The sequence below is a fragment of the Anastrepha obliqua genome, chromosome 4 (assembly GCF_027943255.1).
Source record: "Anastrepha obliqua isolate idAnaObli1 chromosome 4, idAnaObli1_1.0, whole genome shotgun sequence".
Classification (NCBI taxonomy): Eukaryota; Metazoa; Arthropoda; class Insecta; order Diptera; family Tephritidae; genus Anastrepha; species Anastrepha obliqua.
In genome coordinates this window covers 48,262,384-48,281,742 of record NC_072895.1, presented here as the reverse complement: position 1 = coordinate 48,281,742, position 19,359 = coordinate 48,262,384, and the positions used below count along the sequence as shown (strand labels likewise).

Below are 19,359 nucleotides of genomic sequence, written 5' to 3'. Positions count from 1 at the left end.
AATTTATTTATTTATTTATTCTCTGACCTAAGCAGCTATGGAATTGGAAGGAATTAAAAATAGCTGAAATGTGATGTTGACCAGGTGCAGTAAAACAAAAATAATAACGAACAATTTGCACTGCGGTAATGATGCAAATAGCAAAATTTCGTAGAAAACATTCTTGTGTCTATAGTTATTTATGTGCGCTTATGGATATTCATAAATATGAGCGGAAATGCTTGTGAGCGCATCTTCTATTCTCAAATGCAACTAAGGAATGACTTAACCTCAATACTTTAATAATTACTCACCGTAAATATAAAATTTAAAAGCAGCAACAAATGCTTCGATGTAGCCTTGGCTAAACCCATTTTTTAATCGAAAGTATGTATGTACGAAATCTTCCAAACGTATGCACAATTTTTGGTTAAAAATTCTATATGATGTAAACGTTTAAGATAATTGGCAATTAAATTGTACAACCAAGTATTAACTCACTTTCGCCTGATTTAATTGTTTTTGTTTTTTGTTCTTTGTTTTGTCAAACAAAAATGGTAAAACAGCTCACAGCGTTCAGCTTTTTGCGCACATTCACGAATGAATCTGTTGAGTTTTAAAAATCGTTAACTTTTTCATGTTTCGTCGGTTACTCCTTTCGAGCAACAATTTTTGTATATTACAATATATATTATTGAAATAGTTGTTGCAAATATTTATTTAAATAGTTTTTTTTTAATTTAAATTTTCTTTAAATATTATATATTATTTATTTGGAACACTTTGCCATTCGCGACAATCGCTGCGCCGGCCTTAGTTCGCGTTCGTAAACTGACTGAAAAACACCGCATACGAAATTATACAAAAACCCACATACATACTGTATTCTATAATAAATATATATTTTATACTTCAGTATTGTTTTTATTTTGAAACGTTAATGCATACACCACTATATGTGTATATGGAGACAGTTATTTATGTGTGGGCACACTCACTTGATGGGGGAGATCACCGCATCAGGCGTATGCGTTGTTGTATCATACTTGGACTGTGTATGTTTAGACTAAGCGCTGGAGGTGCAAGGTGCCTGTTGACTTGATCGCATTCCCGCTCACTTTTGAGTGCTCATCTCACCGCTGATTGATGTTGTTGTTGCTCGGATTTACTATTGTGTTTTTGTAGCTGTCGTTGCTGTCTTTTGTTGTTGACGATTCTCATCTGTTAGCTGATGTTCGCTGGCCAATTGTTTGCTCGTTGCTTTTAGCTGATTTTGTTGTTGCACTAAGGCCTAGAGCCAACCTGCGACACCTACTTGTTCTTATTCTTATGTTTTGATTTCCAAATCAAATTAGTAGAACCATACAAATATAACATAGCAATAAAACTTAATTTTGTTATTGTTTCTCCCGACGCTATTTATTTGTTCTATATTCTCTCTCTCTCTCTATCTCTCTAATGATACATTTTCAGGTGAAGCTTGCCATTTTTGCGATGTATGAGTTTTCGTGTTCAGTTTTTAATTTCATAGTGGTTGTTTTTTGTTTTTTGCGTGGGTCAATATTTTCTTGTTTTTTCCCTTTCATTCAACTCTCGAACAGGTTGATTTTCATGGTCAGTTTTTAGAATACCTACTTTTGTTTATATTATTGGTAATAGCAACGACAGCTGGTTATGACGTGATTTTTCAGTCAGTTGGCAAAGGAATTAAAAAGGAGGCGTTCTATCGCTTATGAATCACTTATCAGTGCGTGAGACACAACTTTTTTTTATTTTACTGTAGTCAATAGAATAGTACATTATTTTCTGTCGTTTAGAGAATAATAAAACTTTTTAAGGGTTAAAATCTACTATAAAAATTCGTTGTTAAATTCTACTATTAAAGTTTGGAGAGAGATATTTTGAATAAATTAATTGCTCTGCCAAAATGTTAGAGCTTTAACCCCGCGTGAACAAAATAAATCCAACGGCCGGGACTAGTACCTACCATCCTCGGCAATGTTGGTCTGGAAGACTACTATTTTTATTACTATTATTTGCTGTGAATATCGTTGATGAAATAAAACAAGCTAAAATTAGGATTTTACTTTATTTTATGGCGAAAATTTTATTATTTATTCCTTCCATTTTGCTGCAATAAGAGAAATTTCCAGCAAATGGCAGCAAGCCAACGAAAGAGCCCTAACAAAAATGTGGCGCGAGAAGGTAAACGAATTGCATGGCTGCCAGAAAAACAGTCGCATACGATTAAGAATACTACAGGGTCCGGTACTCGAGGTGTAACGAATTAAAAATACCATAAATTTCGTTTTGAAAACTACTTTTATTCAATTCAAGGGAAAAAATTTGTGAAAATAATACAAAATTAAAAATCAATTTACTTATGACCACCTTTTGCCGTGACTATGGCCTTGAGATGGTCCAGAAACGAATCGCAACCTGCCCGAATGTGACTTGCAGGTATTTTGGCTCACACGGAGACAATGGCTTTTTTCGGTGCCTCGAGACTGGTGAATCTTTTAGTTCGGACCTTGCTCTCCAAAATGGCCCAAAGAGAATAATCCAGACTCGATGAAAACGATTGGAGAGCGCACATCTGGGGTTACACAGGCCCAAGCCATGGCTTTTTTCAGTGCCTCGAGACTGGTGAACCGCTAATGTTCGGACCTTGCTCTCCAAAATGGGCCAAAGAGTATAATCCAGGCGCGATGAAAACGATTGGAGAGCGCCCATCTGGCGTTACACCGGTCCAAACCATTACCTGTAGCGGATGCTGTCTCCTGGTGACCAATCGATGACTCAAATTCTCGTCTGAACAGTCGGTCAAAAAAACCCTATCGTTTTGGGAGTTTACGAAGTGCTCAATTTGAAAAATTTTCTCGTCAGAAAACGCAATGTTTGGAAATTCACCGCTTTCAGCCAAGCGAAGCAACTCTTCGCTCTCTCTAGTCTGACTTGTTGCTGCTTTAGTGTGGGATCATGCGCCTTTCGGATCTTTTCAGTATGCGGCGCGGATGCTAAGGTCAGATATTTTCAGTTATTTCGCCATTTGATTAGTACTTCGTCGGGGATTTCGCTCAAAATGGTTCTTCACTTGTTGTACCATTTCACGTGATGATCACCTTTGTCTTTTGATGACCACCTCCATGACGTTTCGCGATGCTGGCAGCGTCATTGTAATGCCTAATGGTGCCAGAAACAAAAACTTTATTTATTTTAAGGTGCTCGATATTATAAATATAATATTAATAATATTATAATTGTAGTGAAATCCATTACTGATATTCTTTTTTCGCGTTTACTCTTGGCGAAATGCTTCCGCGCACTTGTAAACAATACTCTGGACTGTCATTTACCCAACTAACAGACAGTTGATGCCCATGTATCAATTGCGCGAGCGGTTTGAAGTTGGTTAGACTTCGAGTGCCGGACCCTGTATATACATAATATTAGTGGAGGAGATGAAAAAACTAGGATTCGTCTACTCGGTGTTGGAAGTTGAAACCAATGTACATATTATTCAATATTCCATTATCCAATGTTATATAAGTACATACTCGTATATATGTGGTCTCCTCCACAATTTGATTTTTACAATTTTACATTATTAAAATTTAATTTTGTTGTGCTTATTATTCAGCGTTTGTTAATCTTATTTTTGCCTATTCTTTAATTTTGGTTTGAAAGACCATGCAAATTTCAACGTGCCGTTATTTTTTCGTGCTTAATTTTCTTGTAGATTCTGGTTATAACTGATTGAAGTTGAAAACTATAACTTTTGGCATAAATATAAGGAGCCTTTTCCGTAATATTTATGAAGTGAGTTGCTACCTGAGTTGTGTAATTCTTAATCGGATTTAGAGATGTTTGAAAAAATAATTTTTGTTTCCGTTCTTTTATAAAATTTCACAGACATATTTAGTTTATTTAAATGAATTTCCAAATGCTAGAAAAAGTTTTTCCTAATAGCGGTCGCCCCTCGGCAGGCAATGGCAAACGTGCGAGAGTATTTCTACCATGAAAAAAGCTCCTCACCTCATAAACCCAAGTCTACCATTTGGAGGCGGTATAAAAACATGGCGAAAAACATCAAGACGGACACCCAAAAAGGAATGTAAGAGCCAATTATTGTTATTACTAAATGAATATCCGTTCAGTAATAAAAATTAAAATAGAATTTTAGGCAATACCTTAGGTTAAGTTAGGTTTAAGCGGTTGTCCGGTGAGATACACCCATCTTTCGTTCGCTGCTATTACGATTTCCTCAAAGATAAGTAGCTTACATGTTTGTAAGGGTATGTATTGTATGTCATTGTCTGTATACTCAACGGTCAATTTGCCGCCGAGTCTCGCTGCTTCATCGGCTCTGCAGTTACCCTCAATATCGCAGTGGCCAGGAACCCATGTTACCTTTAGTTGAAGTGAATCAACCATCTCGTTAATAGATGTATGGATTTGTGAGGGATTTTATTGCCGCCTAATTACCAGTGAAAATGTAGATATCATCTCCAGGTTCGCATTATACTACACCAGTGTCGCGGCTTTCTTTTTGGCCATCAGTTCAGGCTGAAAGACACTACAGTAGTCGGGGAGCCGAAAACTAAAGGATATCCCCAATTGTTCGGAATATACACCTCGGCCCACTTTGCTCTCGAGCTTTGAGTCATTAGTGTATACATGGTTGGACTCGCCCTGCCCGCAATACCTTTATTGATATTTATTCCGTACCCAATATTTTGTTCCAATAAATAAAGAAACAAGTAAAAGTGGTATTGAACGATCACTAGTGAGAACCCAGCATTATAAAAAATTGTCCTAATTCCATAAAATTATATGGCATAGACATAAGGATATAAAATAAAAGTGAATGTCGACCAAGTTCAACTTATTTGTTGTTTTTCATAACAATCGTGCCAAAAAATGTGAAAAATGTATCTTTCAAATTTTCGTCCGTCACATATCGATTTTCTCATATGTGCGAATTCTGCTGCTTGGTGTTATAGGACATTGAAGTTTTTGTAAATCTGCTAAATCGGCCAATTATTTTGACAATACTGCGACTTTTTAGGAATCGATCATAGTTATCGTGTCAGCTGAAATTTGAGAAACCCTGATTTGGAGGATCGCAATCACATCTAAATGAATAAAAACATACGAGTATATATTTGCTTATGGGTTTAATTTTCTTCAAGGCTATCATACAATTTTATAACTTACAACTAAACAACAATTTTTTTCAATATTAATGTAAAACCTTAACTAGGATTTTAGGTTTAAGTTGCTTGCGTTATAATAATCAATAAACTAAAATACTATAAATATTCCGCTATTTATACAAAACAAAAATGTATAGAGTCGACGAATTTTCGGCTACTAATTTAACAATACTATGTTGTGCAAAGGAACGAGGTATTCGCATTTTTTTTCCTTATTCGTATTCCTGCTCAGTTGTAAAAACGTATGCGATCGCGATAATTTCTGATGCTATCAACCAAAATGCAAGCAAATACAGAGCCAATAAACTGAAAAGAAAATTAGTTTTGGTTGTGTAATCTATGGTAATTCATCGTACGAGGGTAGCCATTTATATTATGCGCCTTTACAACACTACGTATGGTGAGCTGTAATTCGATATCTTTATAGAAAATTTTGGTACTTCTTAGCATAAACTTACATATAAAGTTTTCATTGACAAGCTTAATTTGTTCATTTTTCAGTGAGATGAAAAATTCATCTCATCCAAAGGATGGAGTAAACTCGTGGAAATATCCGACGTGGATTATCTAGACAGCAAGGCACTGATAACCTTACTTGGACTTTTGGCTGTGCAGCGCTGATACAAGGAGTCCGCCCATCAGATCTTGAAGGATGAATTTCGTGAAGGCTGCCCGAAAACGGTTCTTGTGCGATAAAAATCTGATGATGTGCGTAAATTGATAACGGAAGACCGTATTGTAATATATCGCGGGATAGAAGCATCATTGGACTTTAATGGGACCAGCATACATTCAATATTGTGCGAAGATTCAGTGATTAAGAATATTTTTTCTCATGGGATACCGCATAATTTGGCAATTGCCCAAAAAAGTACTCATGGCGATTGGTGTAAGAAAATGTTAAAAAAATTCAGTTCCGGTGATTCAAAGCTCACCTATGACATCGTAATAGGTAACGAATTTCGGATCTATGCATATGAGTTGGAAACAAAACAGCAATCGACAGTATAAGTTCTCCAAGACGAGCTTAATCCAGCAAAAGTTGTTCGCGAACGAACCACCTCAAAGCAAAAAGTTGCCTTTTCTTCGAAAAATCTGGACATGTGCCAACTGCACCACTAGAGAAACTCAAAAAAGGCAATTCTACGTCGAACACAAGCATTTGTTTGCCAGAAATTATCGAAGAATTAAGGAAAACCAACCGCCGAAAACGAAAGCAAGGCCGAATACGTATCGGCTTACACAAGAGAATTTTTGAGCACTCAAAAGATCGAATTAGTGGGACGTCTGTCTTACAGCCCTGATTTGTCACCTAATGATTTCTGATTTATTTTTATTCACGAACATCAACACATCAAAAATAAAATTCGAGGTTAACGTTTTTCAATATCTGAAGAAGCAGTTGAAACGTTTAAACAGCTCGTCTTGAAGATATCCACTTTTGAGTGGCAAAAGTGCTTTGAAAATTGGCTCAAGCGGATCCAGAAGAGTATTGACTTCCAAGGAGAATATTTTAAAAAGCTTTAAGGCCATTTTCATTATTATTTTAATAAGTTTTCATTATTAGGCGCAAACCATAAATGGCAACCCGTGTATACATGTTAAATACCTCCGTCGAAATCAAACACCAGCTGATAATGTTGAAACTATTCGTCTTCTCACCCACATAATCACTAAATTTCTTCTCACAACCATCCACATACAGATTTAGAACATTTGTGCAATCCTGGTAGCGGCAACAGCTGGGTGGTGGGACTTTGTCCATGAGAAAATAATCATTGGCGCTACTCTTGCCACAGCAGTGGAGCTGAAAAGGGAAAATCTATTAAATGTTTGTAAAAAAATAGCAAAATATTTGGAAGAAAGTTTCGAGAATTGTGTTTCCTGTTTTAATTTATTTATTTTAAATTTTTTTTTTTTTTTGTTTATTTTTTTTTATTTATTTATTTTTTTTTTGTTTGTTTTTTCTTACCCACTCTTCATAAAATGACAAAGTTGTATTTAAGTTAGTATATCCTTTATCCCAAAGCTCATCGAATCCACGTTGTAGGCCACTAGAGAGACTGCCATTAGCCGCGGTGTAACTGATGCTCACAAGGAACATTTGTATAACCAGTAAAATAATTAAGATCACAGCATACTGAAAATTGGAGAAGAATTATTCAGTTATTTTAATATGATTTCTAAAAAAACTGTAGAATGTAAAAAGTAATCAAATGTACAGCGAAAGTGGAATAGTTTTACTTGGTAAAGGGTGGGCCCCCATTGACTGTTTTCTTTCTAACGAGATGAAAATACGCTGCTTCTAAAAAGATTAATTTTTTGAAAAAGAAAAATCAACGGAATTTTTCAGTTGCTTCAATTTCTCTCATCTTTATGCAGAATTCTTCTTATGTTGTAGTTAATTTTGAGTTTTTAAGGTCTAAGTTCTGGGACGGCATATGGCAATTAATGGGTTAAATTGGAAAAATTTCCTATGCGAGGAATATAAAGGGTGGTTAAATTTCAAAGATCGGTGTTGTTTTTTAATAAAATACAATTTTTTTAGGAAATTATTGTCATTTCTCTTTATTATGATAATATTGGTATAGCTCAATTACGCATGGAACAAAATATCGGCCAAATGGCTGAGGCATAATTGAGGTGCTATGCCGTTAATGTGCCGAATTATCTCATCCTTTAGCTCTTGAATTGTTGCTGGCTTATCGACGTACACTTCTTCTTTCAAATAACCCCAAATAAAGAAGTCCAACATTCAACATCGGCCCTTGAAATTTATCCACCCTTTATAAAACATGGTAATGAATGATCCAACTTTGTAAATAAGTTTTTTACTAAAAATTATTTTGGGTGATGGAAATCATTACTTTATTGACCGCCGTTGCTTGCCTGTCTCGTTCACAAGTGTTAAATACGATTGGCGTATGACGCCATTTGCAAAAATTATAAATCTAATGGATTGGGTGATTAATTTTGCACCTGCTTCGTAAATGTGCATTAGGAGCCATTACCCGCCATCCAAAAAAAAATCGATTCTGTTTTTCCATCGCAATTATATATTTTATTGCGTTTTAAGATTTCCGTTTTAAGATAAAGAATATTTAAAATTACCTGATAAATCTAGTTTTTTTAATAACATTAATTTTTAAAAATTAAAAAAAAAATACCGCAAAATATCACATTTTAAACTTAAAAGGTCCGCAAAAAAATATTTAAACATTTTATCAACAAAATTAAAATAATCGTATTTGCGAAAAAAATTGAGACAAGAACATATTGCGTCTAAATCAATTAATACTTGGCTCAGTTATTCAAACTTCCCTTAAATCAATCTTCAAACAAACGTAAAAAATATCATCAAATTATTTTCACGCATGAAACAATTTTTAAGTATCTTTATGCAGACACTTTAAACTTAAACTCATTTATTGAATTTCACTATTTCCTGACCCACTCTCTAATAATTTATTAAATAAATTGTGACTTTGAGAAAATTATAGAACTAATGGTTAAAATACTTACACCTATCAACATGCTCTTGGACTCTCTGTAAGTAGCAACACAACCAAATGCCGCCATTATAAGTAAAACATTGCCGAGTACGATAATAACAGTAGCAATCAAAGTCTCACTGTTGTCTATATCAACTTCTGTAATATTACTGTATAGCCAAGCTCCAAACCATACTAGAATTATCCCCATGACCTGTAGAAAAACGAAAACATTAGCAATAAAATAATAAATATTTTAGTTGAGATAAGAGAATTATAATAAATTTTATGTTTCATTATTCGCAAATATTGAAAAAAAAAAATGAATGGAGGTAACAGATGCCATTTTTTATAATTTTTAGCCATTCTCAAAAAGAAAATATTTCCTTCCTATCGGTCAGTATTAAAAGCTTATTTAGAACTTAAACTGTAGTTAGCAGATTTGACCACGGCGTCGACAGTAGAAAAATATGTACATGAAAGGCGAACGTCATAACTAAGGCGTGATTACCCGTTCGATTCGTCCGGAGCTCCATGCCCACTGTGTTATATCAAGTTATAGAAATAGTTTAATTTTACAGCCGTCCCCTTTGAATAGGCAACGGAAAACTTCCGAGAGTATTGTCATAAAAACGCTTAGTTGGACATTAATTGGAGCACAGGCTACTACATATATTTAATAATTCATGTGTTCAATCTGTTAATATATAATATAATATATCTTTACCAGCTTTATGATTTTGGGCTCATGCAAGTCGAAGGTAATGGTGATGAACCTTACATTTAGCTCGCTGAAAATGGCTCAGTGTTATAGGTAATTGCTAAGCACACGATCTACGTGATCTGACGCCTCTTTTACAACTTAAGCGAACTCAAATCTTACTGCTTTTAACGCAAACTCCATCGTAACATACATATAGAACGCGAATAATAGACAATGTGCCAGCGCATTACCTTGGAAGGGAACTCATGACGTGTCATTCCACAGTACCTGTGTCTCAAAGGAGTAATTTTGACTAATATAATGACCTTTAGGAACCCAATGAATATCAGTGTTGTCATCCGTTTTAATTATCTTCAATGTCTTCGCGGTCTTTTTGAAAACGTGCAAGTCACTTAAAATCACGCTCAGGCCTTATACTTATACTTTCTCCAATAAATAAATATAATATATAAAATTCAGAAGCTGCTTCATGTGATATTTCACAACAATTTTTTTCTCCATTGTAACACTTACAATTATTTCCCCAAAACAAAAGTATAACACTAATCGAATGAAGGTAGGGATTTATTTACTTGTTTACAGAGGCGAGAAGTACTGCATTGAAAAGAGAAGATTTCATACTAAACAGCTAGCATCTGATAACAAGAAGATGCCACAGCGATCTTTATTTAATATGTATTTTAAAAAGTAGGTTGGTGAGCAATAATAAATGTTCATAGTCCACAAGAACTTTAGAGTTCCAGGTTATCCATTCATTCACATTGCAAATCCCATCTTATATGTAAATTTCCCTTGAAAATACTTTGAAATGTTTCATCAACATCCAGCTGATACTAAAATTTTTCCAAATGATGTGTGCGTGGATTTTGAAACAAAACGCCGCTAAGGGTGATTCTAATGAGTCACCATTGACGGTAGAGCCTCGCTTCGTAATCCCTGGCATAAAAGATACAGCATATACATACATATTTAATTCTGAGGTAATTGTTGACAAACGTTTGAAGACGGCTACTTATGGGATCAGACACAAGCCATATATCAGACCCATATAGGAGAACCGATTTAACGCCGGTATTGAGAGTTTTAAGTTTGGTTTTTAGTGACAGGGAGCGAGATCGCCCCAGTCTGCTAAACTTATGAAACGCAGTTCATGCTTTACAAATATGAGCTGCCACATCTGCAACTGTCCCCCATCTTTTGTAATTTGGCTACCGAAGTAGCAGAATTCATCCACATCTTGGATAATGATGGCGTTTGCGTTGATAGTAAGTTCAAAAGGAGATGTGTTTGTTGTTTGTAATCTCATAACGCGTGCATTATTTTCTAGTTGACGAAAGTTTTGCAGAGGCTCCAGCTAATGTATGAGTCAAGAAACAGATGTTGTCAGCGAAATTTAGGTCGCAAAGTTTCTGGTTTAGCCTTCATTGCAGTCCTTCTGGAACTTCTGAATTTGTAAGTTTTAAGGGGAGAAACCGGTTTAGGAGGCCGAAGTTTTTGTATTTTTCGTGAATTTTTTTAACAAGGAAGGAATAATCAGAAATTGTTTAAACTTAGAGGGTGTTTTATCAATATTTTTAGGTACACTTTTAAATTTTTTCAAGCTATTTCCACCGGAAATAGTGGCGTTAGAGCGTGCTGTTCATGGACTGGTGGGAATTCCTGAAGTTGTAATTATTCTCTGTAATCAACAAAATTTTTTCTTTCATTCACAACATGTTTCCTAAGAATATGAACCTAATTTTGATAAAATAATATTGAAAATTGCATGTTTTTGCGGCGCTTGAACACAATGTAATTTTTTCATACCATATTTTTTCATCTATTTTGCTTAAACAAAAATATTTTTATGATAACATAATCCAAGAATTAGGTTCATATAAATTAGAATTGAATAAAGAACACTCCCCAAAAATTTCGTAACGATTGGTCGATAACTTTTTGAGCTAGAGTGCCCGCCAGTTCAAAAAAGTCGTTTCGAGAAAAACGCCGTTCTAACTACCGCGCTGCCGAACCGACGCGCGGTCCAAAAGTGCTCATAGAATCGGGAATATTGGGAATTTCCTTTTAAAATTTTTCCCATATATTATCGAGTAGTTATACTAACAATTTTTGCAATAAAAAAATTTCGATTTTTTGATCAGTCCAAACTGGTTTCCCCGCTTAAGACGTCATCAAGAACTGTTATAAACAAAAGCGGCTAAAAAGGGAACGCCTTTGTTTATGGTAAATCTGCCGCTGAGTTTCCTTTGAAGCGTACACCTAGGGTTGCATTAATATACTCTCTGATAATATAATATGAATGATTTTATCAGGTGCCGATTTGCAAGGAACTCCATATAGCGTCCCGAGAGATGGTGTCATATACACGCACGCAGTCTACGAAGAGTAGATAAAGTGGTGATCTGCATTCATTTGATTTTCTGTCCCATACGTTTTGATTAAAGTGAGGGGTTCATGAAAAATTTGCCTTACTATTTTTCCAAACTAAAGAGAAATATAACAAAGTTCAAAATATTTGCGAACATTTCGACAGCATTAAAAACAACGAACGCTCATTCTCTTTCCATTACCGACAACAATCCCTTCAACAACCAAATTATTTTATTTTCTGTCTCACTTTGAATATCTTTGCCACCACAGTGTGCCAATTGTAATAACTATAAGTAATAATATATAACCGTTTTGACCCCAACGTTGCCTGTGAGCAACTTCGGCAGTTTAACAGCTTACGGAAAGCGTTCGTTTTTTTTTTGTCCGTTCGTTATAAATGACAACGGTACTTTTATGTATTTACCCAAAATATGAGCAAAAAAATATCATTTGTAGATCATTTAGCGAAGTTATGTTGAATAAACCGTAAACAAAGTTGCAATGTTGCTTGTGGGCCATTGTAGTAATAAGTATTTTTGTACTTAGTTATGAGACCGAAAGAGTAAGGATTGCCAACGAATTGGCCAACCGTAGATCAGCGGTGCCCCCACAGGGGCCAGAGCCAATAATCGGAATCAGTTCCGCAGGAATAAAGAATTGGATCAGCAATTATGTAGGCAATCTACATAAAGAGCGATGGTCCGGTCTAAAACGCTGCAGAACTGTAAAGTGTTTTGTGACAAGTCCAAACAGAAAACTGTCAAACTTTCTACTAAAACTTAGAAGGAAAGACATTCGGTTGATGGTCGGCATCATTACAGGACACAACCCATGGGGTCAGCATATGACCACCATTGAAATCATCGAGGACCCGGTATGCCTGTCATGCTTGGAGGAGGCGGATAGCACTGATCACTCTCTTTGTGAGTATCCTGCCTTTGCTAGAGCACGGCTACGAGTATTGGGTTCCGATGTCATGAGAATGAGTAATATTCGCTCTCTAAAACTGGAGGATATTTATAGATTTGCCAAAGAATCTGGAAAATTCTCACAGGACTAACTATCTCTATTCTTTCCTATCTCTTTCTCTGATACTTTTCTCCCTCCTTGACTATCTACCCCCTTTCCAGAGCTTTAAATACAATGGGCTTTTTAGCCTGAGTGTTTTAGGAGCCACCAAATCTCCTGGTGCTCCTTGGCTCGACCTTTTCAAATTTCAATTTCAAATTTCAAGGATTGTCTTATGAAGATATTGAGAGGATTGTTAACTTTGATTGGGATGCCTATTCTGACGACGAGATGGATGACATTTCTGCAGTGCTAGAGAAGAATTTGGAAAGGATCGTGCAAAGAGGGGAAACTGTAGAGATTGACCTTTTCGAAAATATGATTGCAGAAGAATGTGAGCCGAAATCTTGTTTGGCTGATAATTGCTTTGAAAAAGTTGACCCCAAGACACTAAAGTGGGGAAAAAGGCCATTTGTACCTTCGGAGACCAGTTGGGAAGAAAATACTTTAAAGGTCGTCATCACATCGCCAGTAGAATATTTCTCCACTTTTTTTAATAGAGAAGTTTTTGATTTGATCACACAACAAACAGATTTGTATGCGCTGCAAGAATACGGCATTGAGCTCAAATGCACTGTTGAAGATATTAACCGCTATATTGGTATTTTGCTGTACATGGGTGTTTTAAAGTTGCCTCAACTCAAAATGGCATGGACAAAATATTTAAATCTTACCGCTAAAACAAATTCAATGCCACGCGGAAAGTTTGAAAAAATAAAACAATGTTTACATTTCAACGATAACACTAAACAATCCAGAAAAGGCGATTTGAACTATGAAAAGTTGTGCAAAATACATCCTTTACTAGACAGTCTCAGAGACAGTTTTGGAAAGCTACATCCAGGAAGAATATCAAAGCATTGATGAACAAACCATTGCGAACAAAAAAAGGTATACATTCGATCGTCAATTAAACAATACAACCCTGCTAAGCCTCATAAATGGGGTCTAAAAATGCTTACGCGTGCTGGAACCTCTGGATTAGTGTACGACTTTACGTTGTATGTTGGTGAGGGTACCTGTCCTGCTTATGGATTGGACTATTTTTCGGATATAGTTTTATATTTTGGCAAAAGGTCATTTTAAGCTTTATATCGATAATTGGCTTACTTCAGTTAGCCTTCTGATCTCGTTGAAAGAAATGGGCACATTTGCAACAGGAACTATAATAAAAAAGGGAAAAGCATAAGCAATTTCCAGCAACTTTCAGAGGGGCAATCGCTTCTTAAACAAATGCAAAAGGATTGAAATTAAAAAAACAAAATTTTCGTTGCACAGGAGAAAAGTTGGGGTCGAAAGCGATAAAATAAATGCATAACATTTTTACTGAATCGATTCGATTCATTTAATAAAGGTAAGGTGGTTGTCGTAAGATACACTTAGACCTTCGGCAGGTCCATTGTGATATCATTTAATAACAGTAGGAATTTATTCTTTCGATTAACATAAATTTTATATAAAAAAATCAGACTTTAATTTATTGCGCACTTTTAGTACATGCGTTGTTTTGTGGGTTAATTGAAGGAAACTATTCACACCGGCACATAAGTTCACGTACGAATTGTCAAGCATGCCTATTGGTAATACTTGGCGCACTGTACACAAAGTGCTTGCCACTACTGTGCTAGTTGATTATTTTGAAAGCTTTTTCCAGCTAAAGCTTATTGGCAAAGCTCAACCTACCACATACTATTTATACAAAAGTTTGTTCATACTTGTGTGCTGGTTTTCGCAAACTCTTTCGTGGATTGTGAATTTCGTTTATATTTTTAGTATTCATTTTATTTCCAATACCAAAGAGAATTTTTAAAATCAAATTGCACAAAATTCTTAACAAAATAAATAGGAATAAGAGTTGTCAATTAGCGAAAAGGTATGCGCGATGCAAAACAAACAAGCAAAAACGAGCGGAAAACGAAAATGATCGGGGAAATATTACGGTTTATTTTTAAAAACACAAAACACTAACAATATGACTAATTTATGTCATCAACGAAGCGCAATGTGCCAAATTGGCAATGCCAATGGGGAAAAGTGAAAATCTTTCGCATAAAAGTGGCGTGATTGAATAAAATAGGTACAATGTTTTTTTTTGGCAATTAATTTGCGAAGCAAAATAAAACTGTTGGGCGGCCACCAAATAAATTTTGTTGATATAGAGTTTTGCACTGAATTCGGCTTTGCGATTTATTGAACTTTATTTTATTACGTTTAATGAAATTAAATTTATTAATTTTAATTTTACTTATTTTTTATTTTATTTCAACGCACTTTTATTGTATTTTGTGTGCTTTTTTACTTTCTTGTTTTTATATATTTTTTTATTATATTTACTTATTTTGTTGGGCCTTTTTATTTTTTTGTTTTAAATTTTGCTTACCATATAATGTATATTTTTTATATTTTTGTTATATTTTAAAAATTAATTTTTTAAATTACAATAAGTTTTTTACTTCATTTTATTTACTTTATTAAATTTTTAAAATTTTTATTTTTGTACGGCAATCGATGAAATTGTTTTATATAGAGTTTATAAACTTGCTACTTTGATAGCTTTGGTTTTTGGTTTTTTGTGGGTGAGGTAGGGTACAAATTGCTTTCGCACTTACAGCGACTATTATCTACTGCGTCGTGTGGTGTGGCCACTAAAACAATCCCTTCTCCTCTGCTGGGGAGACTTAATTTTATTTTCTCGTAATATATTTATATTTTTTTATTCCATTCCTTTAGTTTTATTTTGTTTAGTGTAATTTAATTGTACTTATTTTGATATTTTATTTTATTTTGTGATTTTATTTTATTTTGTTATTTTACTTATTTTTAAATTATAATTATCCCTAATCCCATGTCGTTCCATTCGGCACCTTAATCCCATGTCGATGGGTCGTTCGCGTCTTGCGCTTATTTTTACTACATAACGCCAACAGAAAATTAGAAAAAATGCGTAAGGAATCTTCTATCCTTCATTTTCATAATATTTTATCATAAAAAAATGATATGAAACATGCACCGTGCAGTAGTTTCATGAAAAATTCATGATTTCTCAACAAATTGGCCGGACACGAACGACCCATCGACATGGGATTAGGGTTATATAAGTTAACACAACCAACCAATCGCAACAATGTATCTCACAAATCAACAATTCGCCGGCCTGAAAGCGAAATATAGGCGAACACCGATCTGCAGCATTGTGAACAGTATGGAACTTTGTCACTGCAGAGAAATAGGATCCTAAGAGTGAGAACGCTGAATCAGCAGTTTATGGTGCAGGGCTAACTTATGTTATAATAATTTTTGTACTTAGCAAGGCGTATCAGTTGGGAAATAAAGACGACGGTTACGCCTCGGCACTCCAAGTTTGGTTTATATAGAGTTTATAAATTAATTACTTTGATGATGACTTAGTTTTATTTTACCGTAATATATTTTTAATATATTTTTTCAATTCTTTTAAGTGTTATTTCATTTAGTTTAATTTAATATTACTTATTTTGCTATTTTATTTCATTTCAATTCATTTAAATATATTTTGCTTTGTTTTATTATATATTATATATTTTTATTATATTTTATATTATTAAATATTTTATTTTATTTTATGTTTTATTTAAAATGTTTACTTAATTTTATTTACCTACTATATTTAAATTTATCTTATTGTATTGCAATTTATTTTATTTTAATTTATTTTGCCCTTCTTTATTTTGTTCTAGGTTTTCATTTAATTTTTTAGTGTTTTCTAATTGAAGTTCTGTACTTCGTTTTATTTACTGTATGTTAGTTTTTATTTTGTTTTGTCTTATTTTATTATCAAACTATTTTTAATGTACTGTGTTTAGTTTTTTTTTTTATTTTACGTAAATTTAATTTCAGTTTTTATTTAATATTAATTTATTTTCTTTAATTTAAACTAATTTTGTTTTTATTCAATTTTCTTATTTTGTTTTATTTATGTAATTAATTATTTATTTTATATTATTGCATGTAATTTAATTTAATTTTATATTAATTGTATTACAATTTATTTAATATAATTTTATTTATTTTTTATATTTCTTTTACACTAAATTCATTTAATTTAATTTGCTTTTTTCAATTCCTGTAATGTTGTTTCATTTAATTAGTTTAGTTTTGTATGTTTTATATTATTACATTCAATTTAAATTTAATTTAATTTTATTTTCTTTAATTTAATTTAATTTTTCTTCAATTAATTTAATTTTTCTTCAATTCCTTTCATTTTGTTTCATTTAATTTTATTTTATTTTAGGTAATTTTACTTTATTCTTTTTTTCTTTTACATTAAACTCATTCAATTTAATTTTAATTTGTTCTCCGCCCCTGGCAGCAGATAGTTTCTATTATTGTTGATTTTTTTGTTTTTGTTTTTTTTTTTTTTTTGTTCTTGTTTTGTTTTCCTTTCATTAACACGTTCGGAGATCTATCATGGACTGCATATAAGTGACAGCTGTTCGAAACAACATTGATTTTTAAAGTACATAATAGGGATCGAACACAGGATCTACTGACTGCACGGCATGCACAAGTACTCTTGCATTTTATTTTGCAGCACAAATTTTTTTTATAATGCACATTTTTCATTTTGTAAAAGTATTCTTTTCTCAAATTCTATTATTTGAAATTATCAAATTTTTCAAAATTTTATTCACTTCGTGAAATACTCACAGCACATATTGCATTGAATGCGAATAAGGTGAATTTCAGGCGCTTTCTGGTGCAATGAAACATTTTCTACCACTGGCTTCCGCTCTTCGTATCCAAATATGTAAATTTTACTTAAAAATATTATTGTTTTAATTTAGTTGAAAATCACTTTGTTGATTATTAATGAAATAATACTGATCCACCAGAGGTACATAATACATATGTATGTATGATCTGCATATACTATATGTATATACCATGTATGTATGTATGTATATACGTGACTATTTAAATTAAAAACAGTTACACAATATATTCTTCCGATTTCCTTAATACAGAAAAAAAGACAAATAAATAAATAAATTCCCTATCCACTGCTATGTTAATATCGATACCGGCGCATCCGTAGCCACTTTCAAAACACGTTCACGTAGTTTTCTAGACTAAATCGGCAACAAGCAGCAACAAAGCGCTAAGGTGGCCCTGATGATCTGTCTGCTCTGTTTTGTGCCATCGCATCGGTACCTTTGCATAGCGATGAGCTTGACGATGACAAAATTTTCTATCTTCATGTCATATACAAAATATCAACAACAAATAAGATCTTCTAATTGCTAATAATTCTGTTTTCTGCTTTCTTCCTTCCCCTTTTTCCGTTCACCGCGTGCACTTGTTTTAATGCTGTTGTATTTCGTTGTTATTGTTTTTGCTCTTGTTAGTCTCATCACCAACCATTCATAGTCTGCTGTTGTTTTTCACTCTCTGCACTCGTATTCTCTGCTGCGAACGTAGACCAAGATTTTCCGCTATGATTGCCAACAGCATCGTCATCACCGTTGACCAACACGATGCAATAAACAAATGAAACAAAAACAAAATGAATACATACTTACATGAAATATCAAAGCCAAAGTGAAAATCTTTATGAAATATTAAATGATGACTGATTACACCTACGCGCTCTGGCTAAGGTACGAGTGACAGCGACAGCAGTGATTTTTATGTTATCGGAAATTGTGGTCGGCCAAAAGGCTTTGAAAGCCAATATCAACACGCCTGATTGGTTCACAGAATAGAAGCACTGTGCACTGTGCACCAGAAGCGAAAAAGCTTTTAAAAATACTTCGTTGTGTCGGTTCCCAATTTGATTTTAGAGGACCAAGAGATCAATTAGTTTGAAGCAAATAAATTAGTTACCGTTTCCGAAGGTCATATCGAACACTTGCAAGATGATTGTTTAGCATACAATTTATGTTAATATCAACAGCTTTACTATAGACAGCAATCTCAGTTTTTCAGTTTACAGTTGCAATCTTCACAACATACGCATTTTCTCAGGTTCATTGAAAAGGCAACGTAAATTTATAAGTATACTAATAATACATGTCATGATCGCCTTAACGCTGTGGCCATGGCGCTAAAGCATCCTTGAGTTTACTTTAATTGACATGATCGCTTTAAAGGTTATCGGATATGAACAACTAACATTTAACATGCAATCATATCCTCGTATACAAACAATTAAGTAAAAACTTCTACGATTGAGAGATTACTGAGAGTTGCACTTTAGAGTGTTTCCATAAATAAATATTTTGGACATTGTCGTAAATTTTTTCGAAAATTAATTTATTTTTAATAAGGAAGTAAGCTCAAAAATTTTTCAAATAAAATTAATAATTTTGAGATTTACTTCATGTCATAAGTATGCATACCTTTGAAAAAAAAATTAAATTTTTTTGTTCTAAGCTACAAAAAAAAATGTTTTCCAAAAATTTTGAACAAAAAACTATGGCGTTTTCATCTTCCTCCCCATAGAACCAGCAAGTTCCATTGTTATATTCCC

The 19,359-nt window shown here is 33.6% G+C and overlaps 2 protein-coding genes across 3 annotated transcripts in view; both read right to left on the bottom strand.

Moving 5' to 3' along the window:
• Positions 1 to 19,359, bottom strand: part of LOC129243456 (tetraspanin-9) — a 111,616-nt gene that overhangs the window by 12,509 nt on the left and 79,748 nt on the right. The window contains exons 1-2 of one of the 2 annotated variants that reach the window (XM_054880494.1): positions 481 to 702; positions 294 to 418 (exon numbers count right to left, since the gene is read on the bottom strand). In XM_054880494.1, the coding sequence (XP_054736469.1) occupies positions 294 to 353 (60 nt within the window). In that variant the 5' untranslated portion in view covers positions 354 to 418; positions 481 to 702. Of the gene's footprint in view, positions 1 to 293; positions 419 to 480; positions 703 to 19,359 lie in introns of those variants that run through there. The other variant, XM_054880495.1, reaches the window with a different exon arrangement.
• LOC129243455 (protein late bloomer) lies at positions 5,138 to 18,003 on the bottom strand. Its single transcript, XM_054880493.1, has 5 exons — positions 17,538 to 18,003; positions 8,718 to 8,900; positions 7,168 to 7,335; positions 6,805 to 7,002; positions 5,138 to 5,501 (listed from the first exon to the last, which is right to left on the bottom strand). The coding sequence occupies exons 1-5, from the start codon at positions 17,598 to 17,600 to the stop codon at positions 5,424 to 5,426; spliced, it is 690 nt and encodes a 229-aa protein (XP_054736468.1). The 5' UTR covers positions 17,601 to 18,003; the 3' UTR covers positions 5,138 to 5,423.